This window comes from Miniopterus natalensis, chromosome 15, assembly GCF_054644295.1.
Source record: "Miniopterus natalensis isolate mMinNat1 chromosome 15, mMinNat1.hap1, whole genome shotgun sequence".
Classification (NCBI taxonomy): domain Eukaryota; kingdom Metazoa; phylum Chordata; class Mammalia; order Chiroptera; family Miniopteridae; genus Miniopterus; species Miniopterus natalensis.
In genome coordinates, this window is record NC_142095.1 from 40,133,529 (window position 1) to 40,156,829 (window position 23,301).

The 23,301-nt window shown below is 36.5% G+C and overlaps 1 protein-coding gene across 1 annotated transcript in view; it reads right to left on the minus strand.

Annotated features, from left to right (window-relative positions):
• The window catches only part of DNAH12 (dynein axonemal heavy chain 12), a 152,858-nt gene that overhangs the window by 62,642 nt on the left and 66,915 nt on the right, over positions 1–23,301 (minus strand). Inside the window, exons 33-42 of the mRNA XM_016205506.2 lie at positions 23,019–23,207; positions 21,829–21,948; positions 19,655–19,843; positions 13,035–13,186; positions 10,434–10,572; positions 9,318–9,484; positions 7,418–7,673; positions 5,458–5,757; positions 3,731–3,909; positions 2,466–2,658 (exon numbers count right to left, since the gene is read on the minus strand). Coding sequence (XP_016060992.2) covers positions 2,466–2,658; positions 3,731–3,909; positions 5,458–5,757; positions 7,418–7,673; positions 9,318–9,484; positions 10,434–10,572; positions 13,035–13,186; positions 19,655–19,843; positions 21,829–21,948; positions 23,019–23,207 — 1,884 coding nt within the window. The remainder of the gene's footprint in view (positions 1–2,465; positions 2,659–3,730; positions 3,910–5,457; positions 5,758–7,417; positions 7,674–9,317; positions 9,485–10,433; positions 10,573–13,034; positions 13,187–19,654; positions 19,844–21,828; positions 21,949–23,018; positions 23,208–23,301) is intronic.

Sequence of the window (23,301 nt, forward strand, 5' to 3'; positions counted from 1 at the left end):
TAATGACATGAGTTTTATAATTACTTTATAGTGTTACTATTTCTAGTTATTATTATATAAAATAATTAAATAATACAATATATCCCAGCCGGCATAGCTCAGTGGTTAAGCATGGAGCTATGATCCAAGAGATCGGGATTCAATTCCCAGTCAGGGCACATGCCGGGGTTGTGGGCTCAATTCCCAGTGGGGAGTATTCAGGGGGCAGCCGATCAATGCCTCTCTCATCATTGATGTTTCTCTCTCTCTCTCTCTCTCTCTCCCTCTCCCTCTCCCTTCCTCTCTCTGAAATCAATAAAGATATATATATATATATATATATTTTTTTTTAAATCACTATATTTAAATACCATATTTAAGTATACAATGTGTGAAACTGTTTCCAAATAGGAAGAGTTAAAATGTCCAAAATACTAATTATATGCCAGGGATATTACAAAAAACCTTACATACATAGTATAATTTAATCACAGTAACCTATGAAATAGGGATATTATCCAAATTTTACAAATTAAGAAACTAGAGAGTGACATTAGTGAGATGATAGACTAAGAAGCTCAAGGCCCCGTTTCTCCCATGGAGACACCAAATTAGCAATCTGCAGAACAAAATAACTTTGTGAGAACTCTAGAAACTAATTAAGAGACTACAGCACCCCTAGGAGTACATAAAAAAGAGAAGGGACAATACAAGGAGGGAAAGAGAATTTATTGCATTTTTCTCACCCAGCATAGAGTAACACAATCAGGAGAACACCATCAATTCCTGGCTCCTCCCTCAGGACAGAAGGAATAGAGTGAGTGGAACTTGCTTCCAGTATTCTGGCTTTATCTGGGGGCTGCCTAAGGCACTGATTTCTGTCTTGCCTGACTCATAACACTGATAGGAACAAGACCTAATTTGGAAATGAGGTTGAAGGCTACTGAAAACAGAGGCAAGCACCTCTGCACAATGGAGCAGCAGACTCTGAAGTTTCACCAAAAGGTTCCAGGGGGAGAAAGATATTAAAGGCAGAAGAATATATTAGAAACCAAAACTGAAAGCTTATGAGAAGAAAAAGGAAATTAAAATGGCCCAAAGCATCTGTATATACTAGAATAAAAGCACATGCACAATCCCAAAGAAGATACATGCCCAGAAAAGTTCTGAGAAGTCACAGAACCTCTAGTCATGCTGATTGCTGTTTTCCCCCTAAACAAAGTCAATCTGTGAAGACGGAGAGGTGATTTATCAAGTACTGAAAACTCAACAAAAGATCACGAGGCATACAAAGAAACAGGGAAACATGACCCAATCAAAGGACCAAAATAAAGCTCCGGAAACCAACCCTAAAGAAACAGATCAATGAACTCTCTGACAAGAAATTTAAAATAATTATTTTAGGATGCTCAATAAGCTAAAAGAGAATACAAATATACATCTAAAGGAAACCAGGAAAGCAATGCATCCACAAAATGAGAATATCAATAGAGAAAGAAACAATTAAAAAATAACTAAGCAGAAATTCTGAAGCTGAAAAATACAATAACTGAACTTAATACTGAACCCACGTTTGGCGGCCTACCTCATGAAAAGCCAGTAGTCAAGAGAGAAGTGCTAGCGCAAGGAAAGATGGTTTATTCAAGAGCCAGCTGCCTGAGAAGATGGGGCACTCTCATCACAAAAACCATCTTAACACCTCATGCAGGCAGAGGTTTTTATAACAGGGTAAGAGGAAGGCAGAACAAAGGAAACCAGAGGGGGTTGTAGGCTCTTGAGGGTGCTATTCCAGAGTCAGCACAGTCTGCTCCAGGGTCTTGTTTTCATCAGTGGAAGGTGAGCAAATCTCCTGAAGCCAAAATGCCCGAAGGCTGGAGTCTGCTTCCTTTGAGGTTAGGCCCTAGAATCCTTTAAGCAAACAGGCTGTTTTTCTGAAGCTACATGTGAATTTAGAAGTCATCATTTAAGAAACAATGCTAAAAGAGTGGCAGGGTGGGTTACAAACTGAATATTTCTCCAGAGGTATTCAACATCAGATTTATTTATTTGTTTTATTTTATTTATTTTAAATCCTCACCTGAGGATATGCTTATTGATGTGAGAGAGAGAGAAAAACATCAATCAGTTGCCTCCCCATCGGGATCAAACCAGCAATCTAGGTATGTGCCCTGAGTAGGTATCAAACCCAGAACCTTTTGGTATATGGGACAATGCTCCAACCAACTGAGCCACACCAGCCAGGGCACCATCAGATTTGATTAGGCAGAAGAAAGAGTCAGTGAACTTAAAGACAGGTTATTTGAAATCATTGAGTCAGAGGAACAAAAAAGAAAATGAAGGGTGAACAGCCTAAAGGACTAATAAGATGCCATCAAGTGAGTCAACAGATGTATTCAACACATAGCTATACAGGTTGGCTCTCTCTTCTCAAGTAAAAGAATGCATTGATATTATTTTAGGCACTAAATTTCTTTCCATAATTTTACCTTCATATCTTCTCTCCATTCATTCATACCATAGCTCTTAGAAATTTCTGGTTGGAATATCTGCATTTTTGCCATGGATGTAGCCAGACGAGTTAAAGATTGACGACCACTTCCTCCAAGTCCAACAAGCAAAGCATTTCCACCAGACTGCTTTAGAATTCGACATATTCGTGATAAATGTTCCAATACATACCTACAAAATATCACTATTATTATACTTGAAAATATACATGTAAATGCATATTTACACATAACTATTGCTTTACTTTCCTAGAAGGATAGACTTTGTTGTCTGATACCACTTTTAAAGATGTAATCATCAAAAATGTGTTATTTTTCAAAAGCAGTTACAATTGGATCACTTGATGCAAAGGTAAATTATCTAAAGTACAAATTCAGAAAATGTAATATACAAATTATAGAAATACAAGGAAATTGCAACCTCTTATACTGGAAGTACATTGTTGCTTTTATTAAAAACATTTCTTTCATTTTTTAATAAAAGGTTTTCTATGTGAGAAATAGGAAATTAGTTATTCACAAAATAACAAATTCAGGAAAGACAGCCTCACTAGTAATTAGGGAAATTGAAGTTAGAGCCACTCTCCTTAGCCTGGCAAAACTTAACAAGTCTAGCAATCCTAAGTGTTGGCAAGGGTGAAGGATAACGTGAGCTCTTAAAAACAATAATCATTTTTGAAGGCACTTTGGCAAAGCTTAATAAAGTAGAAGATGCTTACATACCATGACACAATAATTTCACTCCTAGGAATATAATCTAGAGAAATTCTTACACAGGTACCCAAGGAGAGATGAGCACTTAAACTTTTTTTATAACTGCAAAAACTAGGAGATACCTAAAAGTCTCTCTCAGAAGAATGACTACATTGTGTTACACTTATACAGTGGAATAGTAAAAAATCTTTTTTTTCTGTGTAAATGTTACAAACAATATGGAATAAACCAACCTGCAGAAGAGAATATACAGTACGATACAATTTATATGAATTTTAAAAATGTAAAATAAGGTAGTGCTATAGTATGTTTAGGAACACACGTATAGTAAAAGTCCAGACACATGAGTTTTCTTTTACGGCTACAGGGTTCAATGGGGATGCAGTGAGGGAAGGTTAGCCACACAAAGAACTTCAAATAAATTGCTAATAGTTTATGTCTTAAGCTCAGTTATGCACCATAGTTTTTGTCAGTTATTCACCATAGTTTTACAAATAGTAATTTCAATGATTAATACTAAATGTAGGTACCTAAAAATGACAAGATTCATTCGTGTTTTGTGAGTTTGATTATACTCATCTAAGCACTGGTCCACAACGTCATTAAAATGATGAATATTTGGAATTTCAATATAAATTCTCTCATCTCCTTCAAGGTCAGGATTCATATAGTCACCAAACATAAGATTTCTTAAGTCCTTTTCAGTTACCTATAGAATGAAAATCAACAAATTATAAAACAAAAACAAAAATTCTAAAATAAGTTTAAGAAATTAAAAATGGAGCTGCCTTTTTACTCAGTGACCCCACTTCTAGGAATATACCCTAAGAATCCTGAAACACTAATCAGAAAGAATATATGCACCCCTATGTTCATAGCAGTGCAGTTTACAATAGCTAAGATCAGGAAACAACCCAAGTGCCCATCAGTAGATGAGTAGATAAAAAAGCTGTGGGACATATACACCATGGACTACTATGCAGCTGTAAAGAAGAAGGATCTTGTACCCTTTGGGACAGTATGGATGGACCTGGAGAAAATTATGCTAAGTGAAATAAGCCAGGCAGAGAAAGACAAACATCACATGATCTCGCTTATATGTGGAATCTAAAGAACTTAATAAACTGATGAACAGAATATATTCAATGACACAGAAGCATAGATCAGACTGACGAATGTCAGAGGGATGGAGGAGGGTGGGTGGGTAGAGGGGGAGAGATTAACCAAAGAATTTATATGCATATATGCACAACCCAAGGATATGGACAATGGTGGGGAGAGGGACTAGGGAGGGGGATGGGATGGGGTGGAGTGGGTCACTGGGGAGAAAAAGGGACATCTGTAATATTTTAAACAAAAATAAAATATATATATAATAAATTTAAAAATAATAATAAGTTTAAGAAAATATTATATAAAATTTTCTTTTGTCCATGTTATAGGATGATTATCAATTTGATAATTCTTTTAAACAGTTAGGGTAGTAAATAATATAGTTGTAAAATTGATACCTGAAATTATATCTTTAGGAAATAAAAAAGTTTTTTTCTGTTTAAAAAAAGTTTCCCCCATTTATCAAGTAGTTACTAAGAGATGGTCACCATGTTAAACACTTTACATCTATTATATCATTTAATTCCTATCATATAAAGTTTTATCCTTTAAATAACTTCTATGTTTCATACATAATTTCTCTAAAGACAAATCTTCTCAAAATAAATACCTATCTATGAGTAAAGTTAAAAGAATATGATCATTAAGAAGCAGTATTTTTTAGCCTGGCTGGGCGTGGCTCAGCAGTTGAGTGTAGACCTGGGATCCAGGCGATCGGGGTTTGATTCCTGGTCGGGGCCCATGCCTTGGTTGTGGGCTCTATCAATGACTCTTTCATCATTGATGTTTCTCTCTCTCTCTCTCCTTCTCCTTTCCTTTCTCTGAAATCAATAGATATATTTAAAAAAAAAAAGCAGTATTTTTTAAAGATAAGTTAATGGTAACAATTCGTGCTATTGTACTGTTTTTAAAAAAATTATTTTTAGAAAGAGGGGGAGAGGGAGAGAGAGAGAGAGAGAGAGAGAAACATCGATGTGAGAGCAAAACATCAATCAGCTGCCTCCTGCATGCCCCCTTCCAGGGATCAAGCCTGCAATTCGGGCATGTGCCCTGACCAGGATGTTTCAGTGCATGGGACGACGCACTGGCCAGGGCACTGTTGTACTGTTTTAACTTTATGTTTTTAATCACTAAATATACTCACTGGTGCATTCTCTTTCCTCAAATGTGAAAAGATACTATCAAATGATTCTTTAAAGTGGTCCTTTATAACAACTTTGACTAAATTGAACAGCCAGTATCGATCTTCATCATTAATGAGGCGATCATAAAATACTCGAAGAACCTCATGCACGAACAGCCGGATCATGGTGTGCTTGCTCTGCACAGCTTCTCTTTCAATGAGTAAGCACCCCAGGATAACACGTGAAAAATCCCTCAAGTTGAAAGTGTAATGAGATTTTGTGGGAGTAGGCAAAAGATTTTCCATGGATTGTTTATATACCTGAATATGAAAAAAACAAAGCAAAAATAAAACACTTATAATCAGCAAAGCCAGATAACAAATTGTATGTTACATAAAATATTTTATTTATCCTATCAGATTATTTATATTGGCTTGGGAAATTGCATAGTGCTTAAGCCTAGCATGGCATACTTTTTTTTTTTTTGGTTTATAGCACTCAACCAGGCATGAATTTGAGGGAACTTAATATTATCTGATTCCATCCAAACCCAAGAAGCAACAATGCTTTTATTTCCCAGTTATTATGACTGTCCCATTTAAAGGTGAATGGCCCGGGATTAAGTACTTAACAAAAACTTTAGTAGAATGTGAAATCAGGTGACTCCCTCTGAGGCATTCCAAATGAAGACGAGCACAAAATAGTTTCCTTCACTGACTACCACTGACTACCACTGACTCTCCCTTCCCTTCTCTCTCTTATTTTCTCTGTCCCCCTTCTTCCTTCTGTCTTAACTGGTTATATGCTGAATTCACCAAATAAAGTTTAATATTTTCTTTAAGGAAGATAAATTAAATATTATATAATGTAGCCCCCAAAAAACGAATGAAATTATTTTTTGTTTCTATGTGCTCTATGATTCACCTCCCTTCCCTAGCTTCACGCTCAGTAGGTCTACAGTGCTTCACAGATGGCGGGCAGAGAAGGATCCTTTCTGTACCCTATTCTGCCTGACCAACTCCCCCCTCTTTCAGGAGATGTCTGAAATATAAATATCAAATTTTATAGATAGAAGCACTTTTCTGTATCAGAATAAGTATAGTAATTACAAGGTACTATCTCTTGGCTCATAGTTTCTCTATTTGAACAGCACAAATTTTCCACCAGAACAAGAAGAGAAGAGTTTTATAAAGATAACATGCTCTTGGAAACTGATGGAATGATTCCAGGGGGAGCTTTTTGCTTCTGGTTGCAGCGATCCCAAAGTGAACCTCACTTTATCAAGGCTCCTCAAAGCTTAGTTCAACGAGATTATCACTGATTTGCCTTAAATACATTTTTTTCCTCTTACCATTAGCAACAAGGCTGGTGCTGGCCTCTAAATGGAGGCAGATAACACGCTGAATGAGTAAAGAGCTGCTCTTTGGCCATACTGGCAGTCTTGTTTTCTGTTCCCATCCTTGTGTTTTCTTATAAGTTTTCTTTTCCACCACTAATTCTAAATTATGTGATCTAGCTAAAAATATATTCATAAGCTGCTTAAGTTTATTTTATTTTTTAAGACAAACATGAAGAAAGGGAGGGGAGAGAGAGAAGAGAAAATTTATGAACACCAGAATGGGAACCTGACAATTAGGGAAAACCCACAATGTGGCACATACTGGTTCTGGGTGATTTCCTTGTGAAATAGGTGTTATCTCCCATTTTAGTGATTTAAAAAATGAGTTTCTAGAAGGTCAAATTACTTGCTTAAGTCCATGTAGCTAGGAAATAGCACTCAAGACTCAAACCCAATTAGTTTCTCTAATTTCAAAGCCTATGATGATCTTCTTCTCAAGCTTTCGTAACAGCTTCTCTGACACTGAAGACCAAAGTAGATGTCTAAGGGAAAACATGTTGTTGTTTTTAGTTTTTTTTTAAAAAGTAAGAACCCAATGAGATATATATACTGAAATATTCTGCATTGCATTATTTGCTCACCTCCATAGTCCCACTGACTATTTGGTTTCCTATTACAAAGTACTCTGGAGGAAATTCACGAGTCCTAAGGTAGAATGCTACAATTGATGAGAAGATTCGAACCATTGTTTCATCACTAAAAGCATTAATAGTGCAGATGTTGAAATGTCGAATAAAACGAGGAGTGACTGGATTTCTTCCACCACCTGGAGGGCCCATGGCTGCAATCAGCTGTATGTCAACCAATGTGATTTTACTTGTGTCCTTAAGGTCATACCTTAAAAGCACAAAAATTCAAAACAATCAGTTATAAAACCAATAAGATGGAGTGAAATGTAGATCTCCCTAGAAACTTAATCTGATTTTAGCTTCTCTAAAAGGAAGAGCTTTACAGCTTTTGGGGGGGGCGGGGAGCAGGGTGCTTTTTTAAAGCAGCACTCTATTTCTCCTTTCGGTGACACTGATTCTGCTGCCCAGATTCTGGGTATCTAGAATGTTCCTCCCTCTTGCCCTTCCCTTTCTCTCCCCTTCCTCTTCTTTCCAGTTTGACTCTGCTTTCCTCTTACTCCAAATACAGAGCAGGACGAGAGATCAATCTTGTTTGTAGCTAGTCACAGGTAAGGTGACCATGTGTCTCATTTGGCCTAGGACAGTTCCAGTTTGTGCTTGCCCTAGAAAAATTACTAACTTCCCTTTTACTCTCAGAAATGTCCCAGTTTGAACAATAAATTATATAGTCATACTATTTACAGCAAAGTCCTGATTTCTTTTTCTCATCTCAGACCTTCAGAGAACATTAAGAACATCTAAATAGTAACTATACACTTTTGTTATGTAAAAAGGGACCTATTGGGGAGTAATAAATCTCCAAAGGAGTTTTAAGCAGAAAGGAGTATCTAAATGGCTCAGTTTAGTTGGAACCACTCAGTTGAAAAGGTTTCTTATTTCCAATAGGCCATTAAGTCCTTTAATATTGAAGTTCTTGCAAAAACACAAGGGAGGATGGTAGGAGAAATCTATCTAGCCAGTCCCTAGTCTAAGAGCACACTAGAAAGCATGAAAATATGATTTGGTTTTTGGCAGCAACCATAATAGCTATCAATAGGGAACTGGCTAAGCAAAATATGGCAAGATCCATACAACTGAATAGTACGAAAAGCCAATAAAATGAATGAGACAAATAACATGGATAGGTGTTCAAGATAAGTATTTAAGTGCAAATAAGTTGCAAAACGAGTAATATGAGTCTATTTTTAAAACATAAAAATGTATTTATAAAGAAAAAAAACTTGGAAAAATGGGGAATACACTATTAACAGTGATTATTTCCTGAAGGCAGGATCTTAAGGGTGTGCAGTAATAACAAAAATATATTTCCAAAATAGGACTTAGCTTCAATATTAGTCTTCCCTTGCCTTGAGATAAGAATAATGGTATATTGGTGTGGACGGAGTGCAGTTATCTACAGAATTGCTGTTAAAATCAAGCCATCTCAAAGATACGGTAGTCCCAAACAGTCACAGAAAATATAGAGAAATTAAAACCGTGGAAACACAGGGTGCTGATTATAATTACTTAGGTTGAAGACTACTCATAAATTCTCAGCCCTGGGGGAATGGTACTTTGAAAGATATAAATCTATAAATTATCTGAAAAGGAAAGAATTTACTACATCGTTGAATATATACATTTCCAATACTGGATTATTAATCCCTTATCTAACTCACACATTCAGAGGGAAAAAATGGTATATAAAAGGTATAGAAAAGTCTTCCAAAATTTTCTGTATAGGAAAATCGAAGCAACTATTTCTTTCATAAATAATTTGAAAAAATGTATTTTGCTCTGAGGAACTAAAATAGAAAAAGAGAACAAATAATGACTTCAGCATGTTTAATTAAAACTTAAATTAAATAGTTACCAATTCCCACAGTCAAAAAACTGTCGTAATAATTCGATAGGAGGTTGAGCTCCATATCTCTCCAATGCAGGCATGTTCATGTCATCTATAAAAATTATACACTTCTTTCCCATAGGTGGTCCAAAAACTCCTTTGCGTCTTTTATCCAATCTAGACATAATAATGTTCTAAAATATAAAGAAGAAAGTATAGTAGCCATACTTAACACCAGAAAAAAGAAATTTAAGCCTAATTATGTAAGGAAGTAATGTTAAGCAGCACCGTGTGTGTGTGTGTGTGTGTGTGTATTTATATTTATTTCCTTTTAGAGTGATATCAAACTTAATATTCAACATCAAAGAGCATTCATTGAAACCCTAGAGTACTAAGAATTGTTACATACATACATATTTATATTGTACACACATGTGCATATACACACAAAATATTTTCCTCATTAAATACCCCAACATAGCTATTAACTTTAACTTATTCAGTATCTAAAAGCACTAACCTAAATTTGTAAGATTTTGAGAATAAGGGAATTCTACAGGTTTAAAACAATGAAAATGAGTCGCATAGGTCAAGAGAGATTGGACAGACATAAATTTAGGGATGGGTGATAAAAATGATGGTTAGAAAAGGCCTCATGCAATACTTTCACGTTGGTGTTTTGGGGGGTAAAGGGCAGGACACACAGCTACAAGATTCTTATCACAGAAAGTCTATAGTAGTCCATGGTTTGAAAGATATTTCACAGACAGAGCTTCAATAAGCAGCAAATGCTCCTAAGGATCATCTAGGAAAGTCTAGAAAGGTGTCTCTCCTCTCTCTCTCTGCCCCCTCCTTTTTCTTATACTTCCTTCTCCAGTTAAGAAATCAGTTGCTTCATCTTCGCTTAAAAAAAGATGACAAATCTCAACAATCCAGTAGTAATGCAAATATGTTCTCTCCAACGTTTGTCCTCAAAACCTGACTTTTAAAACTTACTTGTAATGCAAAAAATAAGTTTTGAAGTTTAATTTAAATTCATAAAAGATTTACACAGCTTCTCATTTAATATACAATTTTAAACACTAATCAAATAAGGCAAAAAAATTAATAATTATCAACCCATTTTTCTGGCATTAGACTAACCTGAACCTGGTTGGCACTGGTCCGAGCAGAGAAATTAACATAAAAAGGAAAGTACTTTTCCTTTTCCAAGTGATTCATTAGCTTATCCTTCACATACACCGATTTTCCTGTACCAGTTGGACCCACAAAAAGCAGTGGCCTTTAGGAAAACAATGAACATATCACTCAAAAGGGAAAAAAGTCAGAATACATTCCTACTAAGGGAAGCTGGAGTTACTGGAAATGTAAATAATAATAAAAATCATCTTCATCTAAAAACACATTTTAATCTATCTTTGTTATATCATGAAAGGCTGGTAAAGTAACAACTGGCACACATTTTTGCTTCCTGTTACTGAGACTTTAATAGTAACACACTATTATTTCAACAGATGTAACACTGCCATATGCAAAAAACACTCGTAAAACAAGTAGTAACATGCTAAACTTTTCACAAATGAAAGGCAAAGTTTGTCTCCTCAGAAAAGTGATGTTTTTGTATTTTTCAGTTAGAAATACAGGCAAGAGGGTGCCATGTGGAACAGACTAATGACATGATGACAGTAAGATAGATTTAGGCTGTTTCACAGTTATCTCAATAGCATAAAGTCTGTGTGAGAAATAAATGACAGAGAATTCTAAATCTAATAGTTATGTATACCTGTTAAGCAGTTTAGAATCAAGTCAGAGTTACTAACTAAAAATACTTGTCTAAAAGCAAATTCTAAGGAATTCTCCATTCAGTAGGACCTCAAGCAGGGCTTCTCATACTTGAGTGATCATAACTAATTTGAAAAGGAAAAAAATCCTATGAGTTTTATATTCACAGAACTCTAAGGAATACAAGTTTGAGAAATACTGAATTAAAAATTAAATACTGTCACTTTGCATGATAACTTGGCACTATACAGTACATAAAAACAAACACAAACACAAAGGCTGGCACTAAAACTAAGCAACAGCATTTAGTTAGAAGGGGTCATTTAAGTAACCCAACTTATGCTAATATGTATTAATTTTTAAAATTATCATTGAAGTATAAACATAAAACTATAGTTATTTCAGAACTACAGTAACCCCTAAAATTCATCTATGTGTCCCAATCTCAGTATGAGAACCTGTTTATTAAAATAATTTTAATAAATAAAATACTGTTCATAACTTGGGGTCCATGACCATCTGAAGAGATTCTTAGACAATATTCAGAGAATCTGTGAACTGGGATGACAGAAAGTTATATCTTTACTTTCACTATCCTTAATTAAAGTAGAGCAATTATATTAATAGTACCTGTGTGTTTGTCACCAGTAGAAATCACAGACACTACACAAAATATTATAATTATTCATGATAACTCAAAAATATCACTTATGCCATGACTTCTTCAAAATTATGACAGTCATCAGACTCACTGCTAGATCTTATTATTTTATGTGTTCATAAAGAAACACATGTATTACTACTATAGCCCAAATATGTTTAATATTTTAATAAATATATTTTAATATGTGATTTCCTTTGTAATCCTATGTCTACATTACTCACCTAAAAGCATTATTCTGACAACTGTTTCATAGTACAAAGGAACTCCATACTAGAATTCGCAGAATTGGCAAGTGCCTTCCTTCCCTAAGAAAGTTTTAAATATTAGCCACTAAATGCAAAAATACGGCCCTGGCCAGATAGCTTAGTTGGTTAGAGTGTTGTCCTGATATGCCAAGGTCAATGGTTTGATCCCTGGTCAGGGCACACACAAGAATCAACCAATGAATACATAAGTGAAACAACAAATCAGTGTTTCTCTCTCTGTCTCTCTGTCCCTTCCTCTCTCTCAAATCAATAAAAAATAAAAATAAACAAATGCAAAAACGTAACTACAAAATAGGGATAAAATAATGTTCCCTCATAAGATATTTTTTGTTTTTGTTTATTAAATAAGATAAAACTGTCACAAAATTCATTCAGAAATAAGTTCTTTTTAAATAACAAACTATGACATTCATCTATATTATATAAACTTCTCTAGTTCACATAGCATTAATGATAAATTATGCCTCATGTTTTAGAAGAAGAATAGCTACAAGAATCTTACTAAGGAAGTTGGTATGATATGCCTATGGTAGGTGCTAGGGTTTTAGCAGTTTCATGTACTCTTTTTTGATGTGCTCTCCTGATTTAAGTCTGGGTTTTGCATGTTCATCTTAAGTCATGAAGAACTAGAATAGGACATAGTTGAAAAACCGCTAAGTGTAATGGGAGAATGTGGATGGTGGTTAGCCTGACCTCAGGAGTACAGTGAACCTTTGAGTAGAATGCATACCTATTTAACCATAACATTGATTTTTAGTCTGTTGCAAATAAAAGAAAGACAAGGTGGCTTATGAGGCAATGAAGTATGATGGCAAAGGCTTTGAAGTGGGCAATAGGAAACCTGGATTCTAGGTTTGCCACCAGTAACAGCTGTCACTATAGTGATATATTGATATATCACTGGGGGACATATCAATTAGTCCCCCAGGGTCTCAGTTATCTGAAAATGCATTATCTCAAAGGTTACTTCAAATATCCTATGATCCTATTAGAATGGCACTGTTATGTTTAAAGTGTATAAGAATTTCTTACTTTGCATAGGTAATACTCAAATTCATTAGAAATGTATATCTAATTGTGTCCATTGTAGGGACTATGATATCTTGAATCTTGACACGTTTATCTCCTAAATCAGTACTTTTAATTAAATCATTCCAATGGAGCCAGCGACCTCGGTTTTTCAACTACAAGAGAACATAAGTTTCAAAATATTATAACCATGCACTTGCTATCTGAAAGGTTTTTTAAAACACAGTTATCATATTTGCTTTCAAAAACTTTATAGTCTTTTTGCTTTTTAGTATTAAATAATAGACTTATTCAAAACAGCGTATATAATATTTTAAAGTCATGAAGAAGCTTAAAAAACATCCATGAATCCACTACCCAATTTAAGAAATACATTTTTCTTTAGATTAATTTTCCTTTCCAATGATAATCTGAAGAATGTGATGCAATTTAGTCATCACAAAGTCAACATACCTAGGATTTCAGATATTTTTGCCTCTACATCCTCTTAACACTCCAATCTTTCCAAAATGCCTTCAAGATTTCCTTTAACATATATCAAGTATTTATTTGAGAAGCATTCTGATGGAGCTCAATTTATAATTTACTGAAGTTTGATTTCATATTTTCATATTTTAAAATAAAGGAGCGAGAATCTAACTAGAAACAAAATATCATGCGGATTCACTATGTTTGTTTCTCTAAAATTATTCTCTTGGGCATTTTGATCCAGACTGATATTCAGCAAGGACATATCAAAATGGCTGATATGATTGTTACAATATTGAAATTCTTCTAAACCAGTGGCTAACTAGTTACAGTCCTAACACCTGAGTATCTCCCTAATCCATGTTTTCCCACTCCACCCACCCCCAACTCCTCCACCATTATCTTTCTCTCTAGCCTTTCCCCGAAGATCCTACGGCCTCCCACCTTCAAACAACAAAGGAGTTAACACCTGGCAAAGTAGGAGTTCTCGGACCCTGCTTCAGTGCTATGGCTGGCATCTAAGAATCTTTAACTATTTCTAGCAAATTGTGTCTGGAGGGTAGTAATTTTGCAAGGTTGGCTAAATATTTCTTTAGTAATTCATAGTCTTAATTTTTTAGGTTTCGGCTTTCATATTTTTCAAAGTTATATATACACATATTTTAGAGTAAAAAATTTTACAAAGTAAGAAAAAAAGCAGTTATGCTCACATCCTCCCACTACCACATCAAAATTAAAACTAAATTATAGAACAACCATCCTTGAGAACCACCAAACCAGTATTACATGAAATGTTTAAGGGTCTTCTTTAAGAAGAAGCTAATGAGCAAAATAATCTGAAAAACAAAATAGACCCAGAGACACTGAAGCATGCAACAGACTGTCGTATCTCAGAGGGAAGAGGGAAGCAGGGTGGGGGTGGGAAAAGATTAACCAAAGTAGTTATATGCATATATGCATAATCCATGGACAAAGACAATAATGGGGTGAAGGCCTGGGGAGGGGGTGGGAGAGAGGTGGAGCGGTTCGAGGGGGGGAAAAAATGGGACACCTGTAATACTTTCAACAATAAAGATAAATTTTTTAAAAAGGCATTCAAGTTAGAAAGGAAGAAGTAAAACTGTCATTTTTTTGTACATGACATGATACTCTATAGAGAGAACCCTAAAGAGTCTACCAAAACACGACAGAGAACTGATAAATGAATTCAGTAAAGTAGCAGGATACAAAATTAATATCCATAAATCTGTTGCATTTCTATACACTAATAACAAACTTACCATAAAAAGAAATTAAAAATAAAATCCCATTTACAATTACATCAAAAAAAATAAAATACCTAGCAATAAACTTAACCAAGGATATAAACAACATGTATTCTGAAAATTGTAAGATATTGAAGAAAGAAACTGAAGAAGATACAAATAATGGAAGCATATACCGTGCTCATGGATAGGAAGAATTAATATTGTCAAAATGTCCATACTGCCCAAAGCTATCTATAGATTCAATGCAAACCCTACCAAAATACCAATGGCATTTCTCAAAGAACTAGAATAAATAATCCTAAAATTTATATGGAACCACAAAAGACCCCTAAGAGCCAAACAATCTTGAGAAAGAGGAACAAAGTTAAAGGTACTACACTACCTGATATCAAACTATACTACAAGGCTATAGTAATCAAAACAGCATGATATGGGCATAAAAACAGACACATAGTTCAATGGGACAAAATAGAGACCCAGAAATAAACTCATGCCTATATGGTCAATTGATCTATGACAAAGAAGGTATAAATACACAATGGAATAAAGACAGTCTTTTCAATAAATAGTGTTGGGAAAACTGAACAGATACATGCAAAAAAACAAAGTAACTAGATCTCTTTCTTACACTGTATACAAGACATATTCAAAATGGATTAAATACTTAAATGTAAGACCTGAAACCATAAAACAGATAGATGAAAACATAGGCAGTAAACTCTGACATAGCTCTTAGAAATTTTTAAATTTATTTTTGATCTGTCTCCTCAGGCAAGGGAAACAAAAGAAAAAAAAAACAAATGGGGCTACATCAAACTAAAAACTTATTGCACAGCAATGAAAACCATAAAAAAAGAACAAATAGACAACTTACTGAATGAGAGAAGATATTCACCAATAATACATCCAATAAGAGGTTAATATCCAAAATACATAAAGAACTAATACAACTTAACACCAAAAAGACAAACAATCTAATTTTAAAATGGGCAGAGAGCCTGAAATGGAAAACAGTATGGAGATTTCTCAAAAATTAAAAATAGAGAGATGGCGGTGTAGGTAACAGCTGCACCCGCCGCCTCCCACAACCACATCAAAATTACACTAAAATACAGAACCACCATCACTCAGAGCCTCCTGAAATCTCGCGGAACAGAAGCCCTACAACCAGGGAACTGAAGAAGCACCGAGACCAGTAGGAGGGGTGGAGACACTGGCGGATGGGGCTGAATTGGAGAGGAACCTAGGGTCCACACCCAGTGCCGCGGTTTAAACCCGGGAGGACATCTCAGCAGTGGAGGTTTCCCAGAGGAGCAAGGGGTCCCAGCCCCACATCAGGCCCCTAGCCCAGGGCTCCAGGGCCAGAAAGAGAAGTCCCCACAACTCCGGGCTATGAAACCAGCGGGGACTGTTGCTGAGGGTCTCAGAGGCTGCGGGAGCCCCAGCAGCTCCTCTTAAAGGGCCCGCACGCGGACTCACTCGGACGCGCTCCCTCTGAGCCCAGCGCCGGGCAGCAGCTTGAAAGGACCTGGGACATTTGGGGAGGAACTAACCTGCCTGAAATCGGGGCGAGAGGTCGAGGGCAGCTTCCTCCCAGGCAGAAGAGCTGGTGGAGGCCATGGCTCCTTTGGCGAGTCCGCCTCCCACACAGCCCGCAGGCAGGTGCCATATTGGAATCCTAGCACCTGACTCACACCTTTGACCCCGCCCCGTGATTCCCGGAGGCCCCGCCCCTCCCCACCTGCAAGCTCATCCATGCCATTTCCAGGGGCTTTTCTATGAAAGTGGCCTCTCGAGCCTCATGCTTAGGACTTTCCTAAAATCTCTCAAACAAGCAGCATTGTGCCCCATATGGCTTGATAAGCTGCCCCAGGCCTGGCACTAGTGGCAGCCTGCATTGGCTCACAGCTTGGCCTCTCCTGGACAACGCCAAGCCCAACACAAGTAGCAGCCAACTATGGTTTGCTGTGTAGCTCATGCTGGGTGGCCCTGGGTAAGGCACTGGCAGAGGCTGACTGTGCACCTCTCCAGAGGCCCCAGAGACAGTGCATCTGGTGGTCAGACTTGACCACGCTGGATTACAACCCTACCACATCCACGAGTGACACTCAAGGGGCGCACTTGGTGAACACCAAAGCTCCACTGAAGTAAATCCTGCTCCATAGGTGTGTCTCCAGCACAGCATCTCTTTGGCTGTAGTTGCAGCTGGTCCTCAAAGCCGATTGGCCTGAGGGCCAATTCCTCTCAGGGACGCCAACAGCAACCAAGGCTCAACTACAACAGGACAGTGCACACAGCCCACACAGGGAAGCACCTAGAAGGCCCAGCTCAGGTGACTGGGGAGGCTGAGCCACTGGGCCCTACAGGACACCTACTACACAAAGCCACTCTACAAATTCCAGGAGACGTAGCAGCTCTACCTAATACATAGAAACAAACACCTGGAAGCAGCCAAAATGTGGAGGCAAAGAAACATGTCACAAAGGAAAGAACAGAAGAAATCTCTAGAAGAGGAACTAAATGAAATAGATCCAAGCAAGCTAACAGATACAGAGTTCAGAATTTTGTTTATAAGGATGTTTAAGCATACTATTAGGGAAATAACTGAGAAAATCAATAACATAATAAAGTACCAATTTGAAATGAAGGCTACAGAAATTGAAATGAAGAACAATTTACATGGAATCAATAGTAGAGTAGAGGACGCTGAGAATCAAATCAGAAATTTGGAACATAAGGAAACAAAAAACACCCAACCAGAAGAGCAAAAAGAAAAAGAACCCAGAAATATGAAAATAGCATAAGGAGGCTCTGGGACAACTTCAAGAGGCCCAACATTTGTATTTTTGGGGTGCCAGAAGGGGAAGAAAGAGGCCAAGGAATTGAAAACCTATTTGAAAAAATAATTACAGAAAACTTCCCCTACCTGGGGAAAGAAGTAGACTTACAAGTCCAGGAAGCACAGAGGGTCCCAAACAAGAGGAACCCAAAGAGGCCCACAGCAAGACACATCATCAGTAAAATGCCAAAAGTTAAAGACAAAGAGAGAATCTTAAAAGCAGCAAGAGAAAAGCAGTTAGTTACCTATAAGGGAGCACCCATACGACTGTCATCTGATTTCTTAACAGAAACTTTGCAGGCCAGAAGGGAGTGGCAAGAAATATTCAAAGTGATGAAAAACATGGAACTACAACCAAGATTGCTCTACCCAGCAAAGCTATCATTTAGAATTGAAGGTCAAATAAAGAGCTTCACAGATAAGAAAAAGCTAAAGGAGTTCATCACCACCAGACCAGCACTACAGGAAAAGTTGAAGAGTCTTTTTTAAGAAGAAGATAATGAACGAAAGAATCTGACGAACTAAATAGATCCAGAGACATTGATGCATGCAACAGACGATCATATTTCAGAGGAAAGAGGGAAGGGGAGTGGAGGGTGGGAAGAGATTAACCAAAGAAATTATATGCATAACTCATGGACACAGTTAATAACGGGGTCAAGGCCTGGGGAGGGGGTAGGAGCAAAGTGGAGGGGGTCAATTGGGGGGGAAAAATTGGACACCTTAATACTCTCAACAATAAAGATAAATTTTAAAAAAATTAAAAATAGAACTACCATATGACCCAGCAGTCCCATTCTGGGTATTTATTCAAAGAAATCTAAAACACTAAATCCAAAACACACATGCAACCCTATGTTCATTGCAGCATTATTTACAATAGCCAAGATATGGAGGCAACCTAAGTATCATCAACAGATGAATGGATAAAGAAGGTGTGGAACATATATACAATGAAATATTACTCAGCCATAAAAAAGAATGAAATCTTGCCATTTGCAAAAACATGGATAGACTTAGAGGATATTATGCTCATTTAATAAATCAGAGTGAAAAAGACAAATACCACATGATTTCACTTATATGTGAATTCTAAAAAGCAAAACACAAACAAACTCAGAGATACAGAAAACAAACTGATGGTTGCCAGATGGGAGTAGGTTAGGGAGCTGGGTGAAAAGGGTGAAGGGATTAGAAATTACAAATTGGTAGTTACAAAATAGTCACAGGGATGTAAAATACAGCTTAGGGAATATAGTCAATAATATTGTTATAACTATGTATGGTGTCAGGTGGGTGCAAGACCTATTGGAGGGATCATTTTGTAAGTTATATAATCACTATGCTGTACACCTGAATCTAATATAATATTGAATGTTAACTGTAATTGAAAGAAAACCAGCAGTCTCACTTTCCCGCTATCATTTTCTCCTTTCCAGCAGCAACTACCTTTACATTTTGGTATTTACCCCCAATTCTTAAAGAATATGCTTGCGTTATTACCTCTTGTTTTTTTTTTTTAGTTTTAGAAATCATTTTATTGACTTCTCACTATGACTAATGACGATGAGACTCTTTCTGATCATATTCTTAAAATTCTGTGTTAGCATGGTTTTGGGGAAAGATTTCTGTACTGGCAGTCAGGAACACTGGGTTAAACTCCTGACTCTTCTGGCCATTTGTCTTTCTAGGTGTGTTTCTTAACCTATAAACCTTGAGATTTAGGTAAAATTGTAACTAAGGCTATACCCAGATCTTATGACCTTGTTAAGCAAAATTTGCATGAATCAAATGATTATTCAAATGGTTACTGTTTAAAATAATCTTTTTGTAAATTCTTTTTAAAGTGGAGAAAATATATTTAATTTAAATCTGAAATTATAGACTATTCTTAAAGCAAGTTTATCTGTCTGTCCATGTTAAAGAGAAAGAACTAAAACTCTAACCACAAGATTCAAAATAACTCTAAAATTGGAACCTAGGAGTTTTACCGCTGACCCAAGACTTTATGGTTTGTAGCTTATCATAACAATCATTTTATATCATACCTCATACATGTAATCGTAGACCAAGCCTTTTTCATCAAAGTGGCATTCCCATTTACCCACAGAATCAGGCACTGGGTTGCTTTCACTTTTTCCCGTTACGATTGATCGTAGGAAAGCATCAAAAAAAATGCGACCATTTGTATCACAACTTCCTCCAATGGACCAAATCAAAGAAAATATAAAGCAAGCCTGTTGGTAAAAAAAGTAAACAAAAAATAACAGTATGGTGATTGCAGAGGGAAGAGGGGTGGAGGAGGTAGAAGAAGGGAAAGGGAGCATAAATGGTGATGGAAGGAGACGTGACTTGATGGAAGGAGACGTGATTTGGGATGGTAAACATACAATGCAATATACAGATGATGTATTGTAGAACTGGATGCCTGAAACCTGTATAATTTTATTAACCAATGTCACTCCAATAAATTCAATTAAAAATATTTTAAACTATTTAAAAGAGATTTGTAAAAAATTAATTACAATTCAACATATTAAGGCCTGGTTAACTTACTTGGAAAAGGCCAGATTTATAAATAAAGTCTATTGGAACACAGCTAAATCACATAAAGTGTCATTTCTCTGGCAATAGTGATCTCAATTTAAAATGCCCATGCCAAATGATCTAGGAATTTTTTCTCTTTTAGGACTTTATCCTGAAATTTTTTTCCAATTGTTAAAACAATGTATGTACATGAAAATTCACTGCAGCACTGTTTGTGGTAGAAAAAGATTAGAAGGAACCCAAATGTTCTTTAAAAGAGGTCTGCGTAATTGGGTTATGCTACATACACTGGAATACATGCAGCTGTTAAAAAAGAAGGTAACTCTACTTATGTGGAATGATCTCTAAGATATATTGTGAGAAAAGATACAAATAAGTATGTGTGGTATGCTAACATGTATAAAAATTTATACATATGAGAGCATGCATGAAATACCTCTAGCAGGCACTGGTAATAGTAGTTGCCCTGAGAGTGCTGGGGGACTGGTAGGGATGGAAAGCCTACTTTTTCTTTTCATATTTTACTCTAGGCACATGCCTTATCTAGTTTAAAAAATCTATAAAATATATTTTAAGAGTAAATTTTCAACCAGGTATAGATCTGTATTAGTCTAAAAATGATTCTGAACCATTAAAATAATTTTGGGAGTTTAGGTTTTACCAGCAGAATGAAAAATTTCAGGAAATATATAATATGAAGTTTACATAGGTAAACTATTCCTAGGATACTTTTATTTTATAGAAAGGTAACACTGATAATGTATGGAAGAATATTAAAGATTAGTTCTGTGAAAGGCAGTTCCAAACTTAGGGAGAAAAGGGGATACAAATAAATTATATTTCAAACATGTCTGTTCAATTTCTTCAAAAGTGGAGGAAAATAAAGACAAAGGGGTAGGGGAAAGAAAGAGATCATGGCTAACAGGGAACCCTGGAATGTGAAATGTCTGAGGTAATTTTCTATGGCAACAAGATGAAAGGGAAACAATGGGAGGAAGCTGCTATTGCCAGAGTAGAAGAGAAGGCAGGCTGAGTAGAGGAGATCAAGACTTTCAGGTGGGAGATGGGAAAGCAACATACACCAGGGAAGAGAGCAAAACAGCTCTTTCCTTTGGCTCCCTCAGAGTCATGTTCTCTGGCCTGCTCTGACTTCTAGACATTAGCCAACCTGGACGACTGACTCCTCCCTACCCATGGTCTATGGATTCTGCCAGCAATGCTCCACCCGAATGGCTGTACGCCTGCTCCTTGTCTTTTGTAGCCAGCTTCGTGCAGTCTACATACTGGTTTAACCATCACTGGTTAAAATCAATTCACCTAAAGTCCATATTGGATAAATATTAAATCACATTATTTACAAAATTATGATATTTTATCAATAACAGGGTAGATTTAGTTCCTTCTGACATATTTTACTTTCTTTAAAGTGTTTTTAAAAACAAAATGCACAATGTCGGAAAAGGAGTGATATTGAAATTAAATAGACAGATAATACATCTCTCAAATATTTTAAGTCAGAATACCAGCTCAGGGCAACTTTAATGTCTTCAGCTATTCTTTCAGTGCTCACCAAAAAACAGCTCTAGATCTTGCAATGTCTTTCTCAGTACAAGTATCATTTGTCAGAGGCATATTTTATTCTGTAATTACAAACCACATTAAGAGTAAAACCAACCATAATCCAAACACGAATGTGCTTGCTTGTAGGATCATTTTCTACCACGTCACAGAGGAGTACTTCAAAGAGGCGTGTGAGAGATACAACCACATTGCTTTCGCTTGTAGGAATCAATTCCTGCAAAGTGAAAAAAATATGATACTTCTCTTTCATCTTATTTGAAAAATTAAAGAAGATAAATATTTTAAAAACTGATAAAAACATACATGGTTTTCATGAGGTGTTTGTAACTTTTAAACTTAAAGAATTTAAACTGTATTCATGATAATACATCTCTCAAATATTTTGGTTTAGCGTATTATACAATTGTACATAACATATTCTGAATTCTCTAAGAAATAAAAACTAGTTACGGTAAGAGAATAAACAATGTTTTAGGGATAGCGGAAATAAAGTCTCTAACAGCCATTCATTCATTTATTTATTCAACAAACACTTATGAAAAACATACTATACCTATATACCAAGCTAGGAGATATGGAAATAAAACACACATTATCAGAAAAGGAGTGATATTGAAATTAAATAGACAGAAATAATATAGGGTGATACTGAAAAGGCAGAGGAAGTACCAGGATGGGGGGAGGCTACTAGAGTACTTGGGATAAACAATTAGCCCAGACCCAGGGAGGAAGATAAGGAGGGAAATGGGAGTCACACAGTGGAGGGACGCAGAGTAGAAAGCCAGGTAAATAGAAAGGGAGAGACTTAGAGTTATAAAGCTACAAGACAAGGAATATCCAAAGTCAAAAGAAGATGGAAGAGTAAGGGAAGGTTCTCCCTTACAGCTTCCAGAGGAAGCACAGCTCTGCCAACATTTATTTTCCTCCCTCCCTCCCTCCCTCCCTCCCTCCCTCCCTCCCTCCCTCCCTCCCTCCCTCCCTCCCTTCTTTTTTCTTTTTATTGAATTTATTAGGCTGACATTGGTTAATAAAATTACATAGGCTTCAAGTGTACAATTCTATAGTATATCACCTGTATGTTGTATTGTGTGTTCACCACCCAAGGTCGAGTCTCTGTCACCGCTTAATCTCCCTCTTCTACTTCCCCTACTGCCCTTTCCCTCTAATAATCACCACACTGTTGTCTGTGTTGATGGGGTTTTTATGTGTGTGTTTTCTTAATCCCTTCACCTATTTCACCAGCCCCCAAAGAAACTTGAATGGGTCAGAGTATTATTGTATTACCTTGCATTCTTTCTTACGAAACTTTAAAGTGGGCCATATTAACCAGTCAAAAAGTCCTCTCAGAAGAGCCTGATGATCTGGTTCCTGTAAAGGTCCCTTCAGTGACTTCAACCATGAAGACACAATCGGTTCCCAGCCTAACTGTGAGGGTTCCAAATAAATCATGCCGCAGCGGCTTACAGTGGCGGGCTAGAGAAAAAAACACGTTTTCTTTTCCAATGTTGCTTTTATACCAGTAGTACCCAGCAGTTACTACTACTTTACATGACTTATAAGGCCCATC